The 24,170-nt window shown below is 41.6% G+C and overlaps 1 protein-coding gene across 4 annotated transcripts in view; it reads right to left on the reverse strand.

Moving 5' to 3' along the window:
• SYTL5 (synaptotagmin like 5) overlaps nucleotides 1-24,170 on the reverse strand; it is a 93,192-nt gene that overhangs the window by 55,203 nt on the left and 13,819 nt on the right. For 3 of the 4 annotated variants that reach the window (XM_040530736.1, XM_040530710.1, XM_040530720.1), the window contains exon 2: nucleotides 8,921-9,410. In XM_040530736.1, coding sequence (XP_040386670.1) covers nucleotides 8,921-9,039 — 119 coding nt within the window. In that variant the 5' untranslated portion in view covers nucleotides 9,040-9,410. Of the gene's footprint in view, nucleotides 1-8,920; nucleotides 9,411-23,857; nucleotides 23,870-24,170 lie in introns of those variants that run through there. The other variant, XM_040530727.1, reaches the window with a different exon arrangement.

Here is a 24,170-nt window from a genome sequence, read left to right on the forward strand (position 1 = left end):
CTGATTTTTAAACAAGAGCTTTCTTTGAGAGCAACATGTTGAGAAAAACTTATCAATGTTTCAGTGTTTCTTTGACATTACAAAGGCATTGTTCCTATTATCCTGTTATTATTAATGGTGGTCACAACAGTATTTTCCTCTCTTCATATGATACAAAATCTTGAATCCTTATCAGATGCTGGTTGATCTACCAACATCATGAATTTTGAAAAGTGTGATTTGTTGGTTTTTGAATACAGGTCTACATTCAAGGACTATCAGGAAACCGAAATAAAATAAATCAATCCACAGCTTCCCTGCTCACTGAAACATATAAAATACAAACATTAAGAAGCAAGCAAACAAGGTATGGACAGACATACCGAATCTGAACTTTGGGATTCCCTAAACCACTTGCTGAATTGAACTACTGATTGACTGTAACAAATATGTTTGTATCTTATGAAAATAAAGAACGAAAATGTCTTGAGGGCCAGAAAGATTAGAAGGAGGTAGGTGAGTCATCTGAAAAAAAAAAAATCCATCATCATAACAGCCACAGCGTCGTTGCACCAGCTTCGTAATACTGAACAGGGATAACGTGTGCGGCACGTAGCTGGCCTGACTTACCAATAGCCTTTATCTCCCCAGTATGGGAACCAGCTGTATCGTAAACATTCAATTTCCTTTTGCCATTCCAACATTTGAGCTCTCCTTATTTTTAAAGGAATCTAATTAATCATGCAGTTAGACATTTTTAATCTCAAACATTAAACAACAATTTATCTATATTGATCCTCTCCTAGTAATATCATAAAATCATAGAATCCCAGAATGGGTTGGGTTGGAAGGGACCTTCAAGACCACCCGGTTCCAACCCCCTGCCATGGGCAGGGACACCTCCCACCGGACCAGGTTGCCCAAAGCCCCATCCAGCCTGGCCTTGAACACCTCCAGGGATGGGGCATCCACAGCTTCTCTGGGAAACCTGTGCCAGTGCTTCGCCATCCTCTGAGTGAAGAATTTCTTCCAAATATCTAATCATAGAATCATTCAGGTTGGAAAAGATCTCTAAGGTCATCTAGTCCAACCTTTAACCTAGTAAAGTAATCTAAATCTACCCTTTTTTAGTATAAAGCCATTCCCCCTTGTCCTATCACTGCACTCCCTGACAAAGAGTCCCTCCCCAGCTTTCCTGCAGGCCCCCTTTAGGTTTTGTAAAGTAGCTGTAAGGTCTCCCCGGAGCCTTCTCTTCTTCAGGCTGAACAACCACAGCTTTCCCAGCCTTTCTTCACAGGAGAGGTGCTCCAGCCCTCTGAGCATCCTTGTGGCCCTCCTCTGGACTGGTTCTAATAGGTCGATGCCCATAGTAAACAGAAAATAAACTCTGCAGAAGCCAATTTAATAAGCTATTGGAGAAAGAATCCTATAATACACTGAAGTTTCTAAACCACCTATAATAATAGCTGTTGGATGGATGATAGATATTAAGAAGAAAATTGTTACTGGCAATGATAGGAGAATATTTTGCCATTCCTCTAATTGTGAATTTATATTAAGATCTCTCTCCTGTTTGACAAAATACAGAAGTGCATTGGAGAGGAGTTTTGTTGTAACTAGTATTCCAGGTAGCACTGAATGACTTAATCTGAACCCTTCCATATTGGGCCTAAATTACCTTATAGCGTATCAAAGCAGAAGACAAAGAAGACAACATACAGCAAATTTAAGAAATGGCTCATATCCTAGATTAGGTCCATCGAAAAAGTGAACATGAAAAGGTGAGGCCTTGAAAACCTGAGGAAAAAACATGCAGGCAGCATAGCCAAGGAATGACTAGCAGTCACAGCTCCAGGCTCTGTCACCCACCGCCTGCAAGAAGCACAAAACAGCCCCTGAAGGAGCCTGGCCCTTCCCTACCGACTGCCTCCTGGCTCCATGCATCAAAGGTGCTCATTCCCTTGCAATTGCAGCCTCCAGAGACGGAACATCACAAACCCTTATCATCTTGCACAGACCAAGAAACGAAGAGTAGCCTTAAGAGAGACATTTTTCTTAACGCGCTTTACCTAAGAGAACATTTATTCCCCAAGTTTAGAAAAGTTGAATAGTTATACTGCTCCAAGAGGCAGACAGGCACTGCTCAAGCCATTCACTTAAACAAATGTCATCACTGTAACCATGATCTACTTGCTTTGACTCAGGTAACTCATTTCTTCCAAGGCCCTCCCCTTCCCCCGCCCCCTCTTTTTTTTTTTTTTTTTTTTAATTTCGATAGGATTTTGGCAAACACTTATTTTGGAAAAAATAAATCTTCCTCATTTCCACTCTCTTTTTTGATAAGCACTATAGAAAGCATGGTATATGTGATCCCTCAGTTTGATTTTTCAAATTGCTTCTGCATCTTCCTTCTCCCCCTTGTTTTTAAAGACTTTTTCATCTTAAAAGATGTAGAACAACAGAACTCAAGTATTCCTAATTTTATTTTGCTATTCTAAATTTTCCAGAGTTCAAACAGTTGTAAAAAAATTCATTAAAAAACAAACAAACTGTTCTCACCCGACTACAATTGAAGACCTAAGCAGAGAAAAAAAAAAAAAAGTTTAAACATATGAAATTGCTTCAGTCTTTGTAATGGCTTTAAACTAGAAGAGGGTTTAGATTAGATATAAGGAAGAAATTCTTTACTCTGAGAATGGCGAGGCACTGGCACAGGCTGCCCAGAGAAGCTGTGGACGCCCCATCCCTGGAGGTGTTCAAGGCCAGGCTGGATGGAGCTTTGAGCAATCTTGTCCTAGTGGGAGGTGTCCCTGCCCATGGCAGGGGGTTGGAACCGGGTGGTCTTGAAGGTCCCTTCCAACCCAACCCATTCTGGGATTCTATGATTCTATGAATCTTGCAGCTGTTTGTCAGAAAGTGAGTTCCCACATTCTCCATCTAGAGCTGGGCAACTGCTAACTCAGATACATGACATTTTTTTTTTCTGAGCAGAAAGTGGTAAAAACAATTCCTGGAGCTGTGGGAGAAAGGAAGTTTCTTCACCAGACTGATTCTAAATGCCTTCTGTAAATGCAGCCAGATTCCCTTCACTGTCTGACATGATATCTGGAAAGTAACAGTAAATATTGACAATTCACAAAATGATGAGCTATTACCAATTTACATTGGCATCTCCTTGCATTGTAAAAATATAGCCATTTGAGTATCAAAAATGTGTTAGGCACTTGTTTTACAAGCAAAGATTTTCACATTTTGCTTATAGAACAGGGATTTTTTTAATAATAAAAACTGTCTTAATATCTGAGTATGGAGGTGTACTGGTGACAATGAAAAGGGGATGACAAAGAGTGAATTTGCAAAGAAAAAGAACTGGAGTGATGAATAGCAGAATGGAAAGGAGGCATGGGAACTGAAGTTATATTGTAGAGGAATAACAACACCTTCAACAGATGAACCTTTTCATGACCTACTCCTTCATCCTCTCCACTAAAAACTATTACCAAGATTGAAAAAAAAAAACCAACATACAACAACACACCACACCACCCAAAATGCACAAATTGTCCGTTGGTTTCTTACTTAACCTTCGATAAAGTCAACTGTAATCAAAGCATAAGAATATCAGAGTTAACCACCATCAGAAATTCTTTCACCAACAGAAGAAAGAACAATGGAGAGCAAAACAGGCACCTCTACCCTTAGAGTACCAGCAATAGGAACTACTTTATTTTGAAAAGTCTCTGGTTCAAAGAGTAACAGTGTGTTAAAAGAAATAATTCACTTTTCGAAAGTCACAGACGCCAGACACACAACTTCCCTTCTTCTCATCCTTCCCATATGGATGAACAATATGCTTTAACATATGAACTCTTCCCTTAAGATATTATTTATAGTCAGTGTTGCAAAAAACAAAGACCATATACCATACCATATACTGATTTATAATCATTTTGTGCTCACAAACAAGTCCAAATATATAATCAGCAGGTAAGTCACTTACAACTCTTGTTACTCAGACTTAAAAATAAAATAAAATAAAATTGCTGGAGTATTTGCCTGTAGTTACCACAGGGTGGTATCCATGCTAAGTTTCTCCTATACTGTAATGGAGTTAATACGTTAAATTGCTTCTGACTGATAAGGAGATGCCATTTTAGTTATGTGAAGAGACAGGAATGCCAACTTTCTTTGGCAATACAGAACTGAGGTTGATGCAATCCTTGTACACCTTCTGGAAACCTAAACACTGGGGGAATGATTTAGGTAATTACTCAATAAGGCCTTACTCTTGGAAGAAATTGGCATGTTCCTTCTTTGTTTTCTCAGTTCAGCAACTATTAGACTGCTGTCTCCTCTTCTAAAAGCCTGGCAGCTCACAGCTTGGCTTTGTAAACAGTGACATGAACCTTTGTATTTTACAAGCTGTCTAGGAACACAGTCAAGGTGAGAAAGCAGTGTACATTAGCAGCAAGCGTGTCATGCGTGTTTGCTCTGTGGTAGCATATTCATATTGAGGTGAAGTGCTAGCTCCAAGTGCTCCAAATGTCACAGCCATCAGACCCAGTTGCTTCCATAACACCACAGCTGGGGAGGATGCAGCAGGGCACATAAGCAAACCAGGAATGAGATGAAACGCACCTGCTACAGGGCACACCTCCCTTTCAGCACATAGATCCTTCTAATGGTTTAGTTTTCATTTCATGATGTTATATGGGTTTGGATGAAAAGGGTCTTAAAAGAATAAAACTTCAAAACCAGTAAAACAATAGGAAAAAATAAACATTTCAGTCAAGAATATTTAGTTCAGAGTGTATTCACTGACATACTCTGGATGCAAATTTCACACTGGATGCAAATTTCTCCCAGCAAGTCAGATGTTCAACCCTAGGTTTCCCGCCCCCCCCCCCCCCCCCCCCCATGCTCATTTTCACTATTTGTAGCTATTTTAGCTCTGTGTGATTGAATGATTTGACCCTAACAATCTTGTCCTTTAAAAACCATCATGACTTCTCAGCTGATATCAAATGCATAGTAGAGCATTATTTAAGACACTGTAGGCTATTTTCACAAGTAATCTGCAACTTTAAATCCATATTCAAACAAAATTTCCAGTGACATACAACACACACTTTAAGAACATAACTAAATCCTAGTATTTATTAAAATTGGTTACTTTTTTATTACATTTTTTTATAGTATCAAAACTAGACCACAGAAAGCATACGTGTTGCCTTCTGTGTTTTTCTCACATGTAGGTGAAATATTTATACATCTTATCAAAATATCAGAACAGCCACCTGCATTCCAGAACACCAGTATGAACAGAGTGAATATAACTCTTAACAATTTCATTACTAGGACATCCTCCTACACTTACTATTGCTTTCACACTGAATAAAGACTCGTAAAGAAAGACACTGTAAGAAGTTGATACCACTTTTTGTTTGTTTTAAGAGGAATCAAGGTATTACTGTGTTTTGTTTTGTTTTTCTGATGACTTTTGAAGACATAGAAGGAAAAAAAAAAGAAAAAAACTGTTATCAACACAGATTCAGAGTACGAGAGACAAATAAAAATTCTTCTGTGTAGACCAGAAGCAAGTATCTTGCCAGAATGAAAAAATGCATTAAAAAAAATACAAAAGGACTTGTTTTTCTGCGAAGTACTTCAATAAAACATGTAACAGATTGCACCAAATGGAATTTCAAAGACAACACATGTTCCTCTGAAGTATACTTATGAGACATAATTAAAGATATCCTTGCCAAGTTGTATTCAGAAAGAAAAATTATGAAGCCTCCCAGGAAGCAGTTACCCACCCAGCTTTTTATAGTTTGCATATCTTGGAAGTCATTTACAGACTACATTCCACCCTTATCAGACACAATATGTTCCAGTGACAATACTCCAAAAATGCCCTTAATCTAAAACCAACTGGTTAGTATAGGTGCCAGAAGTATGTATGAGCCTAATATCACAACCTAGGTTATCCTAATTAGCATCACATTTCAGATTAACTGCATTTCCAACCTTTTCTTGAGGTGCCCTTTGCATTTGCACCAAAATACAGATAACCCTAATGCCACCGGTTCCTTAGCTGAACCACGTCCTCCAGAGGTGCCTTCGCTTCTCAGTAGGTTTGGCAGAGTGATTTTCAGTACCACAGAAAGAACAGGTAAGTAGCATTTTTTAAGACATCATAAAGAACAAGAAACAACAACAACAAAAAACAAAACACACACACAAAACTTTTAACTCACCTATTACTGCCACGTCCCACTTGAGACTGGTACACAGCAATAATAGGAAAGAAAGGTTTGGGAGGTTTGGGAAAGCTAGTGACTTCACAGAATCACAGAATCGTCTAGGTTGGAAGAGACCTCCAAGATCATCTAGTCCAACCTCTGTCCTAACACTAACAAGACCTCCACTAAACCATATCACTAAGGGCTACATCTAAACGTCTTTTAAAGACCTCCAGGGATGGCGACTCAACCACTTCCCTGGGCAGTACATTCCAATGCCTCACAACCCTTTCAGTAAAGAAGTTCTTCCTAATATCCAACCTAAACCTCCCCTGGCGCAACTTTAGCCCATTCCCCCTCGTCCTGTCACCAGGCACGTGGGAGAACAGACCAACCCCCACCTCGCTACAGCCTCCTTTAAGGTACCTGTAGAGAGCGATAAGGTCGCCCCTGAGCCTCCTCTTCTCCAGGCTGAACAACCCCAGCTCCCTCAGCCGCTCCTCGTAAGACTTGTTCTCCAGACCCCTCACCAGCTTCGTTGCCCTTCTCTGGACTCTCTCGAGCACCTCCATGTCCTTCTTGTAGCGAGGGGCCCAAAACTGAACACAGTACTCGAGGTGCGGCCTCACCAGAGCCGAGTACAGGGGGACAATCACCTCCCTAGACCTGCTGGCCACACTTGTTACACTCTTGCTCTTAATACTAAAGGCTTTGATAGATGACTGATACACGGCATACATTTCTGAGGCTAGAGCCTTCTAAAACAAAATACTTACTTTGAAATGCTTATCCTATTAAAAAACAGAGCACAATGCCTGGAACAAACAGTGCTCCATCTGTTTTCTTGTGTTCTGTTTTCTTCTTCATCTGACAAACGATGAAGGAGGTTAAACAACTAATTTGCCCACTCCATCATAAAGAAATTCCCTTTCTTGCCACTCCTGTACCAAGACAGGCACGCCAGTTTTAGCCCACTCCATTCAGATGAACCACTGTGCTTGCCCAGTTAAAAGGGCTGCACACCAGCAAGGGCACTGCACTTAGACTTGGTTATCTCAAGAGAAGAAGCCTTCCAAAGCCAGTGGCTAACTCTGCATGGTTTCCCAAATAATAGTTTTGTACAAAAGAAGCTTCAGCAGCACATGTCTAAAAGGCTTTTTAGGAAATCAAAGGGAAGAACAATGTAGCCTGGCCTTGGAGTTCATGGACAGAAACCAGCAAATGCTGGAAATCTTCCCTTTGTAATCCATTATGCTTGGCAGCCTCGAGTGCGACACCGAGTGCTGCACATTATCCACACTGAGCCTGTTTCTCAGAACCGACACTAGATAAAAGGACAGCAGCGAGAAGTGATGGGAAGCAGCAACAACATACTGGAAAAGCATTTGAACTTTTGCAGAACTGGTACTTCGCTGAACTAACCGAATTTGAGTCATCATCTGAAATAACTGGATCTCAGACTGCCTCCACACGGTGTTCTCTCAACTCTGATTTTACCTTTTTTCTTTTTTTAGAACACGTGAGCTCTATTAACACCCCCTGAACTCTCTATGTCACCCATCAGTTTGTTCTGAGCCACACCTGAGACCTTCAGTTTTATTCTTCGATTTATTAGTAAATCTGAGCCATGTGAAAAATGAAGTGTCCCTCCTCCTCCCTGCTCTGTAAATACTGCAAGAGAAAGAAAAAGGTTGTTATCACACATTTCCCCTGTGTTGTATGGACTCCTGTATACAGCCCCCCCCACACACACATATCCTCTCCCTGTGACACCTCCCAGCATCCCCCTCCCACACAAAGACACAAGGCATACAGCTGCTCTCAGAGGACAAAGCTTCAAGAGCCTGACTAAAACCTTCCATTCACGTGGGATAAATTTAGCCAAACCGGGCAAAATCTACAGAATCTGAAATTCAAAAACCATCGCTGTATATTCTCGCACTTGTTGCCAGCATGAGTGTTAAGCTCTCAAGGACACTCTGAACATGTCTACTAGAAAATAAAGTATTTCATTTCTAAGAAAATTAAACCATCTTTTATTTTAGTGAAACACATTTTCAGTATTTGAAAGATGTTCCTGAATTCAGGGCATCCGTGCAGAAACCCAGCTTATATATTCATTTCCTTGAGGCTAATTGAACATTTGAGAGAATGAAAAAGAATTCTAGGATTTTAAATGTAGTACTAAAATCAACCAAGAGAATTTGGATGTACTTTTAGAGTAAGCACTCAGATTTCATTACGCCGTATCTCCATTACATTTTAAGCTTTCTACAAGCTTATGAAAATCGAATGGCAGCTTTCCAAGAAATACTGTAGTTCTAAATGTTATTAAATTTGAACTATGAATAGGCAATACATTGCAAATTAGACTTATATGAAATGATTACCAGAACAAAATCACTAGCCTTCTTGCAGTTCCCTACATCAATACATGGCCTGGGATTGAAGTTTGAGGTCCATTAGCTTTCTTACTCTTTTGCTTTGAAGCAATGGACACATCACAATCTTCCATTTATAGAAGGCCACACTAGCAAGCAATTTTCTTTCTTTCAACACATTTTGACTTGTAATTAACTGTGCCACCTCACAAAACTTATCATTCTCCCAAAGCATTTAGAAAATCTTCACTGGGAGCCATATAAATATCTACACCAGAGAATTATTTTTTAAAGAAGAATAATAAAAAGGGTTACCTTATCCTTTTATCTTCAACTTTTTTCAGATATTCATCTCTCTTCAATACTCCCAGTATCATTTCCCTTTCATGTTCCAACAAAAATGACAGATTGATGATCTCCAAGTGCTTTGCCATGATTTTTCAATGAGTCCTTTGTCCAAGCAATTCTTCCAATGAATTATTTGCTCAAGTCCCAAGGCACTTTTGTGTCCGAGTTACAAGATTCACAGTCGAGGTATGCTGAAAAATGCTTCTTGAAGTTAACCAGGTGTCAAAGCTGTATTGCTCTGCCTTCCAATTACACGAGAAATAAAGGTTTCCTCTTTGCTTCTTCCTCAAAAAAGCCAGTAATTTTCCTGGTTGCTAAATGCCCTCGTGTCCTGGCCGATGCTCTCTGGCATGCCGCAGGCCTTCAGTCTGTGTTCAGAAACACCTGCAGAATCAACTTCCTGGCAAAACTGTAGTTCAGAGCCACAAAATAGCTGGGCATAATTATTTCAAACTATCTGAAAGTCAAAAGAAACAAATGGAAATCATCTTGACGTTACCATTGTGGTCTGATTTAAGGCTTAATCAAATACCAGTTTAAAAACCACCAAAGAATGAATGCCTACTTGCACTGTCAGGTTATCTCAGGGAATACATATATCTCATATTTTCTATGTTGTTGTTTACTTACTCTAATGGATGATTATCATACTCCCACGAGGGCTCTGTCTAGTGCAATACAATTTGCAATTACTTCCCTACTGCAATACACTTAAATGACTGTATTCACCTTGTAATACTTCCATCCTAATAGTAATAAGCATCGGGGTGGGGATGGGGGGGGGGGGGGAGTCTATTCATTTTTCTGAAATCACTTTAAGAGAAAAGTAACAATTAAGAAGTGGAGAGACTTCAAAAGGCAGCACTGAAGGTAAGACTCACCCAATAACATGTATTTATCTGCGTCTCAGCAAGTCACCCATCACGCTCAATTCACAGTCAATTCACAGCAACAGGAAGGAGCGATTTATTTACACTCTTAAGGAGTGATTTATCCACCTACTGTAGACATTTAGTTTCAGATTACAAGTCCTAGAAGAGCCCACTAAATACAACAAAACCCAAGAACGACTTGCTAACGTGTTGCCACCCTGAAGTAAGATAAACTTCACTCTGTATGTTTTGTCATTTCTAAGCAGAAATCAACTTCCAAGCAAAAACAGAAGAGGCACCCTAGCCTGCAGTGGAGCATTGAACTTGACCCTCTTTGGAAAAAGTCACCAGGAAGCTGCTTGAAAAAGTATCTGAAACTTCTGGTCAACTGGTTGGAACATCCAGCCCTCACAGTCTTGTAAGTAAACATCAAGTTTCATACTGAAACAATGCATGACCTCCAAGATACTTTAATAAAAAGAAGTTACACGAATAGATACTCACTGTACTTTGAAAAGTACACACACATTACATGTAATATATGAACATAAACCACATTTACACTCAAAGAAGTGCACCTACATTATCATAAGTGCAAATACATCTGTGTGCATATATAGGTGCACGTGTGCTATGGATAATGCAGACTTATTTTCTATTACGAATGCTGAAAGAACTAAAAGAGCTTTTAAGAATTTTGACATTTACAGGAGAGTGCCCAACCACAATGCTCAATGCTGTTACAAAACCTGTTAGCTTTCTTCCTCATTTTCCAGTACATATTTTTTTTTAATAGCAGCCCTTGCTTCGTTAGCTTTCAACAGTTTGGAAAGCTTTTGACAAAGATAAATAGCACAGAGAATTGGAGAAACAGTGCTCACATTCTAAAAGGACTACGGGTATTTGACAAAATATCCTTCAGTTTTCATTCATAACAACTGCTAAAGAAGCAAATGCTGTTGCCAATGGCATCAAATGAAATTCTTGTGTTGTTTTTCATTAATATACCTCAGAATCTTGGTTTTGATTAACTTTATTCTTCAAGTTAGCCGACTACTTATTAGCAAAGGATACAGAAGTCACAATTTAAGTTTAAATGAGATTCTTCCTTAGAGTATTCTTGCATAGGAATTTCTTCTGATATTTCCTAACCTCTATTTCAATTAATCTTAAATTTTTTCAAATGAATGAAGATGATGATAAATTATACACAAGTGGCAATATATGTATCTTCATCTAGTTTTTCTTTTATTTTTTCCACAGTACAACATTAATATAAATCTCGGGATTATTTCAGCAATACAGATCCATATTGCTGTCACTTCTATCAGGGAAAAAAATGGGATAGAAAAGTCACACAACAAACAGCACACAGTCAATGCAAGTCAGAAATACAACTCAGGACTGCCAATTACGTACTAACTGCCATTGAAAAGTGGGAAACAAACATAAACCACAGAGTGCTAACTCTGGCTAGATTGTAATATTAAACATAAATGTCAAGGAATGAACAACACGTGGAAAATTTTTACTTTGTTTCTCTGCATTTAAGAGAGAAAAAAGAAGAAAAAAAAAAAAGCACGGGACCACTATGCTAATTCTTAGATTCTTGAAAATAGTGTTTCTTTCAATACCATCCCTAAGGCCAAGTTATTTGTAAGCAAAGGAAGAAATCCAATATGTAACTTACACTTATCTATAAGGGTAAATTCTTTCTTGAACTGCCTAGGAAAAAGGCCTGGTGAAAGCTGTACTTTCAACCCAGTCAGGTCCCAACATCACAGTGGTCTAGGGAGCATCGGGCTCTGGCACAGAACAGAGACCCAAGCTCAGCAGTGAGAGAACAAGCTAAGTTGTTTGATGGGTCAGGGTGCTCTGAACTTTTGTTTGCAAGTTTGCCTTGCAGCAGTAGAGTAGGTGGCATATAGCATAATTCCGAGAAATTTTTTTTTGATGGAGAAAAACAAGTTCTATTGGAAAATGGAAAACCAAAAGGTTAAGGGTAAGGAATGAGCAATGCAATTAGAAACTGAGTGCAACAAAAGTGTTAAAAATTGCTCCTGATAGCACCATTTCTATCATGATGATACCCTGCAGGTAACTGTTTTTGCTTTTTTTTTTCAGGAAAACTATGCAGTGGTATGACAAGCAGGCTGATAAGAACAGCGTATCTTGTAAGACATATTGTGGTATTGGGAATTCAGGGTTGAGAAAAAAACACTCCAGAAGACCCTTCTAACTGCATCTTACCTTGACATCTGGACATATTCTCTGAGCTTTTTTGTTTAACTCTAAAGAAGCTGGAACTCTTAGCAGAATATCTGGAAGCCTCCAAAATTCCCTTTGGCTACGCATAATGCCTATCCTTGGATATCCTGGGTGATTTTGCCCTCAACAGGGGGAGGCAGGTTTTTCCAAAACATGAGGTCCAAAATTACCAAGGTGACATGCCACAACTGTGTATTGGGCTTACGAAGCAAGGCTTTGGTAGCGGATGGGCTGCAGGGGCAGCCTCTGTGAGAAGAGATAAGGACAATAATTGGTAGAGGTAACAGGGAAAACATGGAATGGACATTGTTAGAGAATATCATAATGGTGAGGAATTTGTGTTGTAATGTGGTGAAGGGATCATGAGTGGAATGTGTGTAAATCTTTCACTTTTATCAGTGTTTTGATGATGCTACGTTCATTTTGGCGTGGGGGTTGTGTTGTTGTTGATATAAGCAAAATTTGTGAAGACTGTGAGGAATGTCAATGAATGTATATTTAAATGATAATTCCTAAATATGTTTTTCACAGAAGTGAGGGTTGGATTGTACAGTGCTTACGTGGCAAGAATTTTGTAGCAGGGGGGCTGCAGGAGTGGCCTCTGTGAGCAGAGCCCAGCAGCTGCCCCATGTCAGAGCAGAGCCAGCTCCAGCCGGCTCCAAAGGGACTCACCGCTGGCCAGATCTGAGCCAGGGAGCGATGCTGGGTGGGCCTCTGGGAGAGCAGATTTAGGAAAGGGAAAAAACATGCAACAGCAGCTGGGGGAGTGAGGAGTGAGAAGCAGCCCTGCAGCCCCCCAGGTCAGTGCAGCAGGAGGTGCTCCAGGCAGGCAGCAGCAGTTCCCCTGCGGCCTGTGCAGGGAGAGGCCCCTGGTGGAGCAGGCTGTCCCCCTGCAGCCCATGGGTCCCACACGGAGCAGATCTCCACGCTGCAGCCCCCCCGTGGAGGAGCCCACGTGGAGCAGGTGGATGTGGCCTGGAGGAGGCTGCGGCCCATGGAGAGCCCCCGCAGGAGCAGGCCCCGGGCCAGAGCTGCAGCCCCTGGAGAGGAGCCCACGCAGGAGCAGGGGGTCTGGGGGGAGCTGCCACCTGTGGGGGACCCGTGCTGGAGCAGTTTGCTCCTGGGGGATGGACCCCGTGGTACGGAGCCGTTCTTGAAGAGCTGCTGCCTGTGGGCAGCCCCCGCAGGCTCAGTTCGGGAAGGACGGCATCCCGTGGGAGGGACCCCACGTGGAGCAGGGGCAGAGAAGGACCGTGAGGGAGCGGCGGACACGAAGCGTCAGGGGCTGACCGCAGCCCCCATTGCCCTGCAATGCTCAGGGGGCAGAAGTAGGAGAGGGTGGATGGGGGGAAGGTGGTTTTAGTTTGCTCTTAATTTTCACTGCTCTAGTCTGTTAGTGAAAAGTAATAAATTAATCTCCCTATGTTGAGTCTGTTTTGCCCCTGATGGTAATTGGACTGTGATCTCCATGTCCTTATCTCCATGCTTGAACCCCTTTTTCATCATATTTTCTCTCGCCCTGTTCCTTTGAGGAGGGGGAGTGAGAGAGTGGTGTGCTGGAGTTTAGTTAGCCATCAGTGTGAAAACACCACAAACTTAGAATCCAAAATTAGTTTACTTGTCACTTGGAGCATAGGGTCAAGGATGTAGACTTTGGAGCAGAACTAAGTACCAGTAAGGGCGATGAAAACAAACAGATTTAATGGACTTAAAATTTAAGAGATAACTACTCTATCCTGAGCCAGATGTACATCAGCTGACAGGTCATTTCATTAATTGTCTTACAACTTTCGCCAATGAGGAAATCTTGAACTGCAGAACATGTACCACCAGCAGCAGAGAAAGCAGTTGCTAGCAGAAAAAGCTGGTAGGATCTGATGTCCATGTGAATGGAGACACTTCAGAGCCACAGATCAACAGGCAGTCACTGCAAACCCCAGCTGTGGTAAGGAACAGGAGGGGAAGTGGCTGGAAGTGCCAGTGGTTTGTAGTTATGGAGCACAGAAACACACAACAAGAGGGCAGTGAAGGAGAGACAGGAAGAATGACGGCTATTGCCCCCAGCCACGACATACCATTGCAGCTGTTCTCAAGAGTACCACTGCCTGCCATGCCAAATGAGATTGGCTTAGAAACTCTAGAGCAGACTCAATCGACAGCAGCCTAGTCAACAAAATCCTGGTATCTGGAAATGGATCCTTCAGTCCCATTTATGACAAAAATCTCATTGATGTTTTCATCATATAATTATGGGATTTTGCAACTGTTAGAAAACATGTCTTTACCTGCTTGTATGTTCAACCAAGTCTACGTAGGTTACAATATCTTATGAATTAGCAAAGATATTTTCTTATAAAGAGCCAGAATGGCAGCCGACTGTTTAATGATTTTGCACTCAGCACTAGCAAGCCAACACTTACCAATGACAGTCTTAGAAACCAGCATCTTCAAATTTTTCTTTTCCAGATTTTCTTCTCCACTGTGAAATTGCCACTTCACTTGGGGTGAAAAAATAATTGGATTATCCTAACCAGTCTCTACCTAGCTACCGAAGTTTCAGCAAATATCTTAAGAGAAACTCATACTTGTTCAGACCAGATTGCTTCTAAAGTCATTACACCATTAACTCTGCTTAAGCAATATTCTCTACCCCAAGCCTGCTGAAGTGCTAGGAGCAGTTAAACTGCATCAGCTAAGTTTTCCCACTTCTTAGTTAATGCTACTATGGCAAGGACATCATTTAAAAAATTGTGTTGAATTTCAAACACTGTCTTCCTTGCTCCATGGACTGTTGCACGAGGTGCCACACACAGGTACACACAAAACATCACCTACTTTATAGCAGCAGACTGTGTTTTAGCTCCCATGCCTTCTGCGGTAAGCATTTTGTTTAACAAATATACGTGTAACAGAAAAGAATAGCAATTATGAAAACAACAGGGACACTTTCTCCATAAAAACAGGAAGCTAGTAAGTAAATGAGATACTGTTTCTAACAAACTAGCACTTAAGACTTCCCTGCTTCACACAACACAGGATTGGAGACCAGGCCTGTGGTTCACATTAAGATTTAACCAAAAAAAAATGGCTCCTCTCCTGCACTGCCTTTTGTTCTCTCTCCAGAATAAATCAGCTGACAAAAGCTGAATATATGAACCAACCAACTTAGGGCTTGAAAGCTTGAAAACAGAACAAACCAGCTAACTTTTAGAAACTGACAATGTCTAAGTAAGTCCTCCTTTTAACAGACCTTCGATGTTTTATTAAGCAGCCCTGTGGATAGTCGGGAATTGTCATTGTTTTCATCCTAAACTGAATGAAGATCTCACACAGCAGAGCATTTGGTGAACGCTAAATCACAAATTAGGGTACATGGAAAAATGCAAAGCCCCCTAATAGGATGGGGTTAATATTAATCTACATTCAATTTGGGCCAAAGCATTAATTTCTTCATTCAGGGTAAAGCAACGATCCACAGCTGGACTTGCGGTAGAACTAGTGAAGGATTAGGAAGGAATGAAGTGACACAATGGCAAGACCATATATAAGTGAGCCTTTTGAGTACGGGTTTTCCCTTGCCTCATGGAAAGGAGGTAAAGAACCCCTCATGGGGACTATTTACGTACTTTTCCCACTTCTGTGATCTCTGTGGGAATGGTATTTCCAGAATAGATCCTCCCTTTCTGAAGCTGTTGTTGAGGGAAAATGCACTAGAAATAATACTTGTTAGCACAACGATTGCAAAGTTAGACACAGCTGAACAATAAGGTGCACTTTATTCTCCTGTATCCTATGTATCCACTGTCTACGGGTACCCAGTCTATCCAGAGAGCATTCGCTCACTCTCCCAAAGGGAAAGAACTGGTTAAGGCTTCTTTAAAAAGAGGAGAAACCCCAGCGTTGCTGCGTGGAAGAACATGCCATTTCCTCTTGCTAATTGTTAGCGCAGCTGCTTGTGACAACTAGAAACCCGGCACCCCTAAAACTGAGTCTCTGTGAGGGATGCTGATAAAACCAGAGGAAATACAGTGAACCCACTGCAGCCTGCTACACCGGTTGTCACCACAGGTGCAGTGACCGCTACTGTCCCTGCTGCACGTGCCCTGAATGCAGCAGGTCGGCAGCTCCCAGACACCTTCCCCATCTCTCCCATCTCCGCAGGAAGGAGGGGAAGCATCCTGTCCCGGGGAGCGAGGCAGAGCTGGGAGGCAGCGAGACGAAGGGTGAGGAATCATCTTTTCTTCAATGGTGCTATTATCAAGAGGCTTGCTGCAGGAAATTACTCCCGCCACCAAGCCATTATGTTTACTTAGTCAGAAGCTGGTACGAGGAACCATTTCGTGACTCAGCAACAGGGGCTGCGTTTTCCATGCGTGCTGCAGCAGCAGGGGGACCATGGCATCGCCTCACGATGCTCCACTGAGGCAGCATCACCTACTGCTGGCTGGTGGGGATTCCTTTGCCAGCAGAGAAAGGTGGTCTGTGCTGCACATATTTACTAGCACAGGAGTATCTGGGACAAGCACAAGCAGGATTTCTGTACTGGCACAGAAACTCTTACCAACAGCAGCCAAACACAGCACGGTGTGGTGGGCTGTAACTGACCAGATGAGAAGTTGAGATGTGTCGTTTCTCAAAAAGGCGCTGACCACGAATTGAATCACAGCTGCCCAAAGCACAATGGCAAAGCTGGAGCAGGCACGATGGCACTGCTGCCTCTTGTACGTGCTCCAAGAGGCCACAACTCCAAACCCAGTGCTGGCGCGATGTAACACAACGTGATGGACTCTGATCTGATGTACCCAGCTTTGGCAATCAAATGAAAAGAGAAACATTTCATATGTGCTGCTTAAAGCACTCCAGTCCTACATATCCTGAGGTCATTCACACGGGGGTCTGAAATGAAATACAAAACTAAGATGGCATTACTAGGTAGCCATCAAAACATGCTCGGTGTCCATTTATCTTTTCTGAGGCCCACAGCTGTATACAAATCTCTGATGGGAGAAGGATGGGAAGGACTGTTACCAACGAGTGTAAAGAACGTCAGAAAGACATAAAAGGCATTTCATATCAAGAACCTTCAGCAAATGTAAAACTTACCACCTTCAGAGGGTAATGCCCTACTCACCTCTCTTCCTGCTTTAACAAAAGCAGACTGCTTCTAGCATACCATATACAGGAGCAAGAAAAACCAGCTACCCTTCTCAACAGTCTGTTTGCACAGCACACACGCCCAAGTATGCTAACTAACCAGCAGGTATTGAAACACCAGGAAATCTTTGTTGCACCAAATGAATAAATATGCAAGGTAAGGAAAAGCAACTCTTCCTTCTCTGGCAGATGCTAAAGTCAAGTGGCAAGAAAAGAAAACCAAATTTGATCTCAGTTAACGGTACACAGATTAGCCTGAGAGCTTTACTCAGTATCATAATGCAAGTAGTAGGCAAATGGATTTTTTTTTTTTTTGGACAGTGACCAAACTTCAAAGATCTTTAGATATGAAAGCTGTCAGATTTATGAACTGGCAGGTCAGATATTGCATTAAAGAAAGGGTCATGCATGTGTGGCTGCAGCATTGTCTGACAAGACAATACCACCGTACAAATCTGGCATCTGTGCACAAGAATGAATGTAAGCTGAGAGAAAGGCCAAAACATCTGACTTTCTAAGTCTCAGCCTCCTTAACTCATTTAGTCTAAGTGTGTTTGATTTCATAGTAATAAAGATTCAAACAAAAACAATGGATTCAGAAGCAGGCTTTTTTTTTTTTTTTTAGGTCAGGCACCATTCCAGCTTTCTCATAATGTCTTGGCAAAGTTCTTATTTAGATACAAGACTGCAGTTTTTTTCTCCAGCCACAGTCAATGCCTTCAAGTTGCATCCAGTTTCCAGCATTGTTGTAATAAAATCTCAAAATCAAAACCCTAAGTTTTTAAAGTCTAAAGCCATAATGTTAATGCTTATTAAGCCCATGAAGCATTCTACCTTATCATGAAAGAAATCAGTAAATTAAAATGCCTAACTTGTACAAGAAGAGAGTGATGAGGAAGGCTCAGCACTGCCGGTGATTCATTCAAACCGTGCTCCTAACAAGAGGTGTCCATGTGTTTATTCTTCAGCCCTTAAAATAAATAAAAAGTCTTCAGGTAACATGGGAAAGCATTTATATATAAGTAAATGTGTCACATTTTTTGTTTCCTTGACATAGAACTTGAGGCTCACCTTGACATAGAACTTGAGGCTCACCATGCTCCCCAAACGGTCAGGCTACATACTGCATGCAACAAGTAGCCTGATTGCCCAGTGAAAACTCCCTGAAGGACACACAGCTTGGCCACCCAACAACTTTGTGCTATTTTTTTGGAGTACGTTATGCCAGGAGAAAGACATGCGCAGAGGAGCAAGTGCGGATCCGGCCCACAGGTTGAAAGTTCACTGGCCAGCAGTCATTTCTGAATACAAGCCCACACTTCCTAGAGATCCTACAAAACAATAAAATTGAGTTTAACCCTTTAGATGAAGCTTTGGGATACACAAGTCTCTAGTAATCTTCCACATACTACACTGCTTTAGCTAATATACTTACAAGTCAAACACAAGGAGGGGGAACAGGGTGGCAATCTTTTCCTTTTGCTTTGCTCATCCTTCAGTAAATACATTTCACTATCCTGGCTGAGTGTTTAAACAGAAAAGACAATAGCTCCCGGGGTAAGAATAGAAACAAAATCCAGTATGTCAACTTGCAAAATTAAGCAAACAAAAAAACAGATACAAACCAAGGAATGAAGGAAGTAGAAATATATTTCTATTGTTAAGCAAAAACATCTGTGCAGTATTAAATCACCCACGAAGATATGACTTAAGGCTTGAGTCATCTCAATCTTATCGCTTACTCACAGTTTGTATGAAAGCAGTATTCATACAGTATGGAATTTCACATTTATGTTATTCCTTGTGCCTACACTTTCTGTGATGAAATGGAAAATAAAGCAATGAACTGTGGTCTAGAACAGAACAACTTTATACACAGCTGTAAAGCAAGTTCTAATATGTACCTTACATGTGCCTTCTTCGGCAATTGGGTAAGTTATAAATATAAATTCCATAAATGTGAGTTTTGGTTAACTAAGACAAGTTGAAGAAAGTCCATCAACTGCTTACTTTAAAAAATTTATAACATCCTTTTCCAAGGCATGACCTTTGAGAGCAAGAAATCTCTTCTTGATGTGAAGTTCTCTTACATGGCAAAAACAGTGCCAGCAGATCTCCCAACCCTTCTTTCTAACCACCAGCATCTCTTACAACATACCCCTCCAGCCACCAAACACAATGAGTTTAGAAGTTAAATTAATACATATGATATGACACGATTGCATTTGACACCAGGACACCTGAAAGGCACCGACACCTCTTACAGGCCAGCAGCTGCTGCTTCATGGTCTAGTCTTGACACATGTCCATCCTCTCTCCTCCTTCAGTGCCCTCTCTGCTGTTCACTGGGACTTGAGGCTGCTCTGGCAGCAACCACCATGTGTAAATGTGTGAGATCTCTGGGGTGCTGGTCTGTGCCACAGCATGTCAGTTGAAGCTTCTGTAGTAATGAGGTAGAAGATGCATGGTAAAACAACAAGATACTCTGACAAACAAGCCTATTAGGTATGAAAAGAAGGCTTGTTTCGTTTTGATGCAGCAAGAGACTGACTGAAATATCAATAGATTTGCCTGATTTTTTTCCTCCAACAGAAAAGCTCCTCAACAGAAAATCACAGATTCTGCAGAATCTTATGAGGATTCTTCAGAGATTTCAACAGAAGCTTGTTCATATTATAAAGCTCAAATGTTTTTGCTAGTTTGCTGAATTAAGAATACTCCAAAGCTGGTGCTTTGACTTTATCAGATAAAACGTTTTATTTTGCAGATAAACTCAGGACTATCAATCTCAGGTCTAGTCCACATGATAAAATTCTGTCAATGACTTCTCCTTCTCCATAAAGGAAAACGAGGTGATCTCTGAGCTTTGCAGTAGGGCAGGGCTGCACTAAGACTGCTGAGGGGCTGCAGCCAAGCTACAGAGCCAGAGAAGCAGGAACCAGCATTTGGAGGAGAATCCACCAGAGAAGCTGGGGAATCCCCCTCTTGGTTTTGGGGTGATGGAGAAGGGAACCACGGACCTTGCATAGGAGTGCTCTGAAGGAGGAAATGTGTGGGTGGGTGTGCAGGAGATGAAAAATCCAGCCCTCCACTATTTCAGCCTGTTAGATGCTAAGCACTCACCTTTCTGCAACATCCATAAAGTATGGTAACACTCAGCCATTATCACGTGCAGTGGGTAATATTTGATTTAGTAAAGCAACTGGATTCAGGTTTTAATGAAATGAAATAAATTTGTTTTCACACACAGCAAAGATAGTGAACATAACCATAGATTACACAAGTTATCTCTGTAGAGGCATGAAAAGACCTTGAAGAGATTCATCTCTCCTATTGACTCTGACCTAGTCATCCCCGGCTCACTCCCCAGGCAAATGAGACAAACAAACAGGCATTTCTGGGGCATGACTCACCTCATCATGAGAAGATTTTAAAAAGGTCAGAGGAGCCCCTGTCTAGTAGCATCCCTCTCTCTCCACTGACTGCGAAGGAGATGCAGCATGACTACCTCAAATGCAGGCTGACAAAACACATGAGCAAATGTACTCATTAGCAGTGTAAAACATGACACAGAGCTGTTCAAAAGGACACTTGTCCAGAAACCTACCAGAGGATACAACAGCTTAATCATAAAGTGGGAAGAGCTTAGACTGTTGCCTTGTTTTGTTTTCCTCTATACACAATGCCACAATGTTTTGTTTTTCTCTATATACAATGCTCTCCTAAGCAGAGAGCAAATAAAGCTGGTCATGAAATGCATCAGGGCATTGTCCCACTGCATCCACCTCGAAGTGAGCATGGGTGGGAAGTCTGGACTTGAAAACCTATCAGTTAATCCAATAAACAACTTCAGTAAAAGGCTACCTAGTCTGCCTGACAGAAGCTTACAGGATCAGCGTCTTTTTTATACACTGTGTAAGAAGCCAATAAAAGTGACAGAGTCCTCCAAAAATACTGCTCATCAAATGAACGGAGCATTTGAGATCATTATTTGTTGGACGTTTTCAAGCTCTTTGCCCTCTCAGCACAGCCAGTGCCTCAGTTGTACCTCTCCATGCAGCTGAACCTGCCAGAGCTGAACAGACCGCCTGCCTTCAGTCTAGTTTGCACAAAAAGCAACAGCTGAGATTCAGCAGCACAGTTTTTGACACTGGCCAGCAAGCAGCAGTCAGACACAGGGCTGGAAGAGTAAAGTTCAAAGCAGGTCAGTGGATCGTTGTGTGCGAAGTGCTCCGAAGTAGAAGGAAGCAGATGACTTTATAGGACATGACCGAAGACACAGATTTCCACTGCAGAAATATTTTTGAGACCTGAGGCCTCAACCCCTCGTTGTTAGCATCCACATTTTTCAAATGTAAAAGCTACCTAAAGTACACTGCACTCTGATACTTCATGCTGACTGCAGGGGAGAACACAAATAAATAAATCATGAGCCGTTTCATATATCTTCCTGGCCACGACCCATCAAGCCAATTCCACAATCTAATACCAGCGGGTGCTGTACAAACAGCAGGAAGGCACAGAACACCTCAAGAAGCTGCTCCTGCTCTGACACAGCACAAAACCCACCCTTATTCAGTTATCTTCACATTCCATATATTACCATAGCTTACACTTCTTTCCAGCAAGCTGTGTAATTCCAGCAGCACTACAAATGAAAAGCTCAGGAACGTGGAGGTGGGCTTCCAGAGTTTTTTCCGGTCCTAGAACTACTCTTATAACATTTTGGGAAAACAAACAAACACACACACACACGGTGGGCACAGGCACCATATTCCTGGGATGCTAGATTTTAGGAGAAACGGCAACAGAGAAATTATTCAGAACGATGGTGCAAAGCTGTGCTCGCAGGATATTAATCATTACTTGACCTTTCCGTAGCAGCTTTCTGCCGCCTTTTGGCCAAGCTTTACTTCGGCTCTTTGCATAGTAAATGTTTTGCCTTCTGCCTTGCAACACACGCACCTTATGCCACTTGATACGATGCTAAAATATATCATTACGTGAAGGTCAAACTACCTCATCGGTCTGGGTTTGAAATGGAAAGCATAGCTGATGAACACTTCCAGAAGGAAAAAATCCATGAAAAGGTGTTTCAGAGATGGACGGGTCATCCCCAAGATGGTCTGGTGGACACAGAGCAGGCAGCTGAAGTATGCCAACACGGAAGGGATCCACGGCCTCACCTGGAGGGCGCACGTTCTCCAAGACGATGGGCACAGTCAGGGGATGCCAGCAGCAACAGCTCTTGCCGCTGCTCCTGCCCCTTTCTAAATTACTGCCATCAGCCCATCACCACCTGGCCTTTGAAGCCAATTTCCTCACTCGCCAATGCAGCTTTGAGAAGTTAAGCATACATTTATGGAAGTCTGGTTAATAATTTATCAGCGTCAGAAGTGTCACATTTTTTTCCAGCAATCAAATGCCGTATACCCATGTTCCACAGCTGAGCATTTCTCCTTGCAGATGGTGACAGCTCTCTTTACGTATCGTGTACAGCATCTACAGTTTGATAGATGTCCTCAGGGAGTATATAGGAGTGATAAGGACAGTTTTTGCTTGGGAATACTGAAAGGTTAATAAGATTTATATATTCAATCACTGCCTCATGCAGAGATTTGGGGCTGGTTTCATTACTTTTCAAACACTTATTAATATATCAGCTTGTTACACACAGCTCAAGCTCTTCAGCCTAGCAGACACCCTCTGAAGGATTAGCACAGACAAGCTTATCTTCAACAAAGTCTGGAAAAAAATGCCTTCCTGCATGATAAACCTAGATGGCAGAGCAAGAGAAATACTTTTTTTCCACCCCATTTTGCCCAGGGAAGTGGTTGAGTCACCATCCCTGGAGGTCTCTTAAAGACGTTTAGGTGTAGAGCTTAGTGATATGGTTTAGTGGAGGACTTGTTAGTGTTAGGTCAGAGGTTGGACTCGGTGATCTTGGAGGTCTCTTCCAACCTAGATGATTCTGTGATTCTGTGAGTCAAGTTATTCCCATTGGATCAAGTGATCCCATCCCATTGGCAGTAAAACAAGACTCACCAGCAGATACTGCCCCACATTTCCATGTGCCGACATTTGGCTACTGACAACCATTTGGGTTCTCAGAGGCTGTAGAGAAAGAACCTGTCAGGACTGAAAGTCTTATTTTAGAACAGAAGAGCAAGCTTCCACAGATAAATAGGAAGTGCATGATTTTGAGTATTTACTACATTTTTTTTTTTTTCAAAATCATTATTGCAAATCAGCATATTCAAACACACCTTTTCCTCTTTAAGCAAAGCCCCTTAAAGTAACCTTTCCAGAAAGCAGAGTGGAGGCAAACAAAAAAGATGTCTTCACAAACACTTACTCATCATCCGAAATTAATAAGCTATAACAACTCCTGTCTTTACCACTTGGGAATATCAGCAGCAGTCCAACTCTAAGCAACTAAGCTTGTGTATGCACAAAATTTAAAACAATTGCCCAACTATGAATGCTATTCCTGGAATTCTTAAACAAAAACCCCTAAGCCATGAAATGTCAGACACTACCTTTGGCCCAACACCAGACTTTCAGCTGTTCAACACCTTAAAAGCATATGTAAATTTTTTGTTCTGTTCACTTGGAACATTAAGTTTTTAAAACACACAACCACAAAAGGTACTTTTCCACAGAAAAGCAAAATCCTTTAACTTAATGATAACATCTGCAACATGAGAGGGAAAAAGGGAAGGGAAGGAAAGGAAAAGGAAAAGAAACAATTCCGTAACTCAATGCATCCCAATGGCTGGGCATTCCAGTCACAGAGCACCTGATTTTTCAGGTATACTGGGCATCCACAGTTCCACATTATTTTAAATAAATGTAGGGACTCCCAGCACCTTTGAATGTCAGGCCCTGAAGTATAAAATACTTTTTGCACTTAACAGAAAAAG

The sequence above is a fragment of the Cygnus olor genome, chromosome 1 (assembly GCF_009769625.2).
Source record: "Cygnus olor isolate bCygOlo1 chromosome 1, bCygOlo1.pri.v2, whole genome shotgun sequence".
NCBI lineage: Eukaryota > Metazoa > Chordata > Aves > Anseriformes > Anatidae > Cygnus > Cygnus olor.